The sequence below is a fragment of the Aulonocara sp. 'chitande type north' Nkhata Bay genome, linkage group LG17, assembly GCF_057382095.1.
Source record: "Aulonocara sp. 'chitande type north' Nkhata Bay isolate Kocher_YH1m ecotype deep benthic linkage group LG17, A_spYH_male_GT1.1, whole genome shotgun sequence".
In the NCBI taxonomy this organism is placed as follows: domain Eukaryota; kingdom Metazoa; phylum Chordata; class Actinopteri; order Cichliformes; family Cichlidae; genus Aulonocara; species Aulonocara sp. 'chitande type north' Nkhata Bay.
In genome coordinates this window covers 21,565,839-21,570,922 of record NC_141360.1, presented here as the reverse complement: position 1 = coordinate 21,570,922, position 5,084 = coordinate 21,565,839, and the positions used below count along the sequence as shown (strand labels likewise).

At 41.1% G+C, this 5,084-nt stretch overlaps 1 protein-coding gene across 1 annotated transcript; it reads right to left on the bottom strand.

The window, feature by feature from the left end:
• Positions 1–1,139: 1,139 nt before the first annotated feature.
• Positions 1,140–4,691, bottom strand: LOC147310041 (uncharacterized). The gene is made up of 5 exons (XM_086269345.1): positions 4,542–4,691; positions 2,896–2,958; positions 2,042–2,182; positions 1,885–1,950; positions 1,140–1,682 (listed from the first exon to the last, which is right to left on the bottom strand). Exons 1-5 carry the CDS (start codon positions 4,689–4,691, stop codon positions 1,572–1,574), a joined length of 531 nt encoding a protein of 176 aa, XP_086125471.1. The 3' UTR covers positions 1,140–1,571.
• Between the last annotated feature and the right edge of the window lie 393 nt (positions 4,692–5,084).

The window sequence follows — 5,084 nt, the reverse complement described above, 5'->3', positions numbered from 1 at the left end:
ATATTTGTGCCAGCTTTGTGCTTACAGGAGAGGGTGTAAAAACATTAGTGGGGCAGTTAACCTTTCTAATTAACCCTCTTCTTTCCTTCCATGTTTTCTTGTCTTCCTCCAGGTGTTTGATTGGTTCCCCTCCTTTATGATTGGCTCGCCCTCATTATTTTCACCTGTGTCTGTGCACAGTCGATTCGCCTCCCGTCTGGTTATTGCTGTGACATCCACTTCCTCTGGACTTTGTTACCTTCCTGATTTCTCTCAGTTGGAGAATCATGATGTGCGTTCAGTGATTTTAGGGGTTTGAGTTCGGGGTTGAAGTTCGTGTAGTTGCTTCCTCCTTGGTGGTGCAGCTCTGAGGTGTCCTGCTTTAGTGTTAGCTAAACGCTGACAACAAACACAGGCCGTTGATTCAGGATACGTCTTCTGTGCACCAATTTTTGCAGCAAACCGAAGACACTGAGCGAGAAGCTGAGCAGTAGCACTCTGTGCATTGTGGTACAGTTGTAGCCACAGCTGCCCTGATCGTGCCATCGACCCCTCTGGCCATCACCAATAGGCGGTAGGTGAAGTTCTTGCCCAAGGACACAACGGCCAAGATAGACAGAGCTGGGGATCGAACCGGCAACCTTGAGGTTACAAGATGAGCTTCCCAACACCCTGAACCACGGTCGCCCCAGTATAAGCTCATCTCTCAGATAATTCATAATGTTTTTCTCGAATTTTAGGCTGAAATCATTCATAAGGAGCAATTTTTCTATGAATGTCAACAAAGGAGAACAGTCTTCACTCCCAGGCTCTGCAGACTGTTGTTTCAAATCCAGGCCAGCAGAGGGAGATAAAGCTCTGTGAACTCTCAGGAACTCTGAGAAACAGACTAGTCACCAGTGATTAAGATAAAAACTAGTTTATTTCTCTAAAAATATAACAAATTCATATACATAAAGTTAAAATATAAAAATATCCTATTTTATTCTTCTGTCAGGTTGATATAATAAAGCTTCAAGTATTTTTAATCCTTCAGATTCTTCAGTAGGTCCTCAAATACAATAAATTATCCAAAATAACTTATATTGTACATAATGTTTCATCACACATGTAAAATATTCTCAATACTTTAAATTATTCGCAATCTTTTAAGAGGCTCCCAGCAACACAGCTTATATTTTTACTAGTTTTACCTCATTTTCCTTGTTTTAAAAATCAAAATTTTCAAACATTTGTAAAGCAAATTTGAGGTTCTGCTGGACGTTCTTCTGTTAAAGAAGATCCACTTACACAAACCTTAGTCCATCACTTCAGTCCATCAGTGCGTCGGGTCAAAAAGAAAACTCAGAGCCGAGTTGCTGGTTCTTCTCAGTCGTACTTGTATTTGATTTTCTGGCGCGCTTGTGCCAGAAAATCAAATACATCCAAAACTTCAGTTTAAAAGAATAAATAAAAACATTAATAACAAGCTCTTTGCTACATAAAGTGATCCTCAAAAAATAATCCTCAGTGATGATGCTGATGATGGTGGTGGTGGAGGTTGGGGTGGTTGTAATAATACAAATACTGATGACGATGATGATGAAGCAGCTCTACGGCATGTGGTGGTGTGTCAGCTCATTGATCCACCTGAGGATGTAGGTGAACTCTCTGATGGCCTTCAGTGCTCCATCGTCTCCCTCATCTCCTTCGCCATTCCTCCTCTGCAGACAATCGGGCACATCCGGTTCAGTTAGAGTGAATATCTCAAGTGATATAAATACATTTATGAGTATGCTGCTGCTAGTTGCAGCAGAAGCAGCACAATACTTCAAAGCAAGGTTACTATGAAGGATTAGAAAAGACAGTAGTTGTAGTGGTAACAGCAGTAGTACTGGTGGGGCTGTAGGGTGTGTACATTTTTACCTTGTTAATTCTTTTCTCCAGCTTCTTCATGATCTTGGAATATTTTGAAGATTCAGAGGAGGAAACCTGAACAAGAAGCACACGGAATAAAGTGGTCATTTTTTGTGTGTTACAGGACCACATTGCGCTTGTATGTGTGTTACTGTTGTGTACTCACGCAGTGCCGCAGTGTGTGCTGCAGTCCGTACATCAGGTCGTTGTAATGTGGGTGGAGGAGCTTCTGGATCACCTCGCTGCTGAACACGCTCCTCTGGTAGATATTGATCAGCTCTCTGATCTCCAGCCAGCCAATCGCGTGCTGAGGAGACAAGAGCAGCACAATGACACACTGTGCATCATCAGGTACCAAACCATCGTCATACACCCGTGACAGAGAGGTGAAGACGTTACAGGATGACTGAAACTTTTACATTTGTACACATTCAGCTGCACTCGAAGATCTCATCTTCTGCTTCACTGAAGCTGTAACCCAGTTTTTATTTCACATAAACACTGAATTTTCACTTCATGTGATTTTTCAGAGTTTCAGCAACATCACGGCCTTTCTGTCCACCTCACAAAATTCCATATAACCACATGCTGCACCGTGACTTTCCCCCACATCTGTATGTGGAAGCTCACTCATGAAACTCTGTGGGGTAAGAATACGTCACTAATTCTGTTGAAGAAAATGCTCAACTGAACAGGAATGGTGTGTGTGTGTGTGTGTGTGTGTGTGTGTGTGTGTGTGTGTGTGTGTGTGTGTGTGTGTGTGTGTGTGTGTGTGTGTGTGAGACAGAGCAGGTGGAGCGCAGACGTTATTGTTTCTGTGTGAACATAACAAGCAACACTCAGCTCAGGACTGGTGAAGTATTACAGAGGGGAGTGGAGGCTGTGGTTGAGGTAAACCAGGCGGACACCATGATGCCTGAAAGGTGAAACCTCAGAAAAAAACCGCTACCAGGTCTACAGCACCAAACTCCATTCAGAAAACATCACATTCTCAGCTGTAGACGAGTTGAAACTACTGACCTCCTGACATTTGACACAGAAGTTGGGCAGAAGTCTGAACCTCCGGGAGAAATGGTTTTCTGTCTGTAAGTGAAAGTGTGAAATTCATTATTACATAACAAAAGGTTTTGGTAGTTTATTTTTAATTTACATGACACATTTTCTTCTTTCAAAATAAAGCATAAAAGCTTTAAACACGCAAAACCAAAACACCCAAGCTTGTTTCAAGTATGTGTTATAAGTTATTAAAAGCCTTGTCAGTGAGTCAAAGTAGTGCCTTAAACATTTAAAGCATTATCAGTGCGAGCTCCCGTTTCTTTCAGATGTGATTTCATGTCTTTGATCTGGTTTAAAAACGGCAGCTTTTCAGACTTTCACTTTGTGGAAACAAGGAGCTTCGTTTTTACTCATACGATTGACGACTCATACTACTCCTACTCATATCAGTGCTCACAGTCCTCTGTGAATAAGATCAGATTTATTTTTTTTAACAAAGCATATCACTCAGTGACAGACTTTTACTTTGAAAACTCACCCCCATTGTTGGTCCCCATGTTTGGTTGATAGCACAAAACCTCACAAAATGCCAAAATTTAGAAGTTATTGATGATGCATGCATGTTAAATGAATGTTTGCTAATCAATCATTTGCATTTATGATTTGATTGAATAGAAATCGTGATTATAAATTGTAAATTTTAGAATGTTATTGACCCCTCAAAGTGTTTATACTCCCCTTACCCCAGTCATTATATTTATTCTTATTCCGACTCTTAACTATATTTATTGTTGTTCTTTTGCACTGAATGGAACTGGAGCCTCGTTGTCTCATCTCTGCTATATACTGTAATGTATATAGCAGAGATGACAATAAAGTTTACTTTGACTTTAAAAAGTGTAACGTTATGACTGAGAGACTAATCAATATATTGCAATTCTGACGTTAATAAAAGCCAATTAGTATGAAACAGACAATCAATATTTTAAAATAAGTAATTTTAAAAGAATTATGGTAAATGGACTGGTTCTTATATAGCGCTTTTCTACTCTTCTGAGCACTCAAAGCGCTTTACACAACTTGTACATTCACCCATTCACACAAGCACATTGTTCTAAGTGCTTTCTAAGTAACATTCACACACATTCATACTCTGATGGATGCATCGGAGAGCATTTTGGGGTTAATATCTTGCCCAAGGATATTTGGCATGCAGACTAGGGGAAGCCAGGAATCAAACCACCAACCTTCCAATCAGTAGATGACCTGCTCTACCGCCTGAGCTACAGCCACCCCAGTACTGATTACTGATCATTAATTCAGCTAAACTGATTTGCTGGGCAAATTCATGCTGCAGTCTTTATTGATAATAAATTCACATATTGATCGATAGAACATCGATCCTGTTACTGAAATGAAATTAAGTACTAATCAATAACTGTAATTAACCATAAATAATCTTAACTAATGTCTTGATGTTAAAAATGTATCAAGATTGGCTTCATCTGCAGACTCATCAGTAAATGAAAATTGATATTGATCAGCAAACAAATCAGTAAAAGTGTTACAAACTGAAATACTGAGTAGCTGTAGCTGATCAGACTGATGATGCACTGAATGACTGGTGGGAGCTTAACTCTAAAGCAGTATTAAGCAGTTATTGAACTTACCGGCAGCCTATTGATCAGCAGCCTGGTGTGCTTCCACAGGTCCCTCATCAGCCCCGTGTGGATGTCCTGGGGGCAGGTGAGGCGCTGCTGGGCGGAGACGAGGCTGACGAGGAGCACGACAGCAGAGAGTCTGATGAGCAGAAGAGGCATCTTTGACTGTGGCGGGTTCACTCGCCCCTGCTGTATTTATATCTCCTCCCCATCATCTTCCTCCCCCCTCTCTACCCCCTCGCTCTCGTCACCTCCCTCAATTTCAAAACATCACTGAGTCACACTGCAAATTTCCAAGGAGTCTCCCAGCCAATGGCTCCTCCCCTTTTCTCCTCGCTACTGCATTCTTTTCTTTCTCCCCCTTTCCCCCTTTACTCCACTGTCTCCTCACCATCACACTCTGCCCCCCCCCCCCCCCCCTTACTTTTTTCCTTTTTAGGTTTTCCAGCCTAGTTTTTTTTCCAATAACTCCACCTTTTTCCTCTTAACTTTTATTTCTCCTCATTTTAAAAACATTTTTGTTTACTTCACTCTCCTCCAAACCTTCCTTCC

What these genes read in the sequence shown, in the direction of transcription:
- LOC147310041 (XM_086269345.1), bottom strand. Translation starts at nt 4,691, where the DNA reads ATGCCTCTTCTGCTCATCAGACTCTCTGCTGTCGTGCTCCTCGTCAGC. An exon ending in TCTGTGTCAAATGTCAGGAG is followed by an intron (nt 2,183 to 2,895) that starts GTCAGTAGTTTC and finishes TTGTCTCCTCAG; the next exon opens with CACGCGATTGGCTGGCTGGA. An exon ending in TGGAGAAAAGAATTAACAAG is followed by an intron (nt 1,683 to 1,884) that starts GTAAAAATGTAC and finishes GATTGTCTGCAG; the next exon opens with AGGAGGAATGGCGAAGGAGA.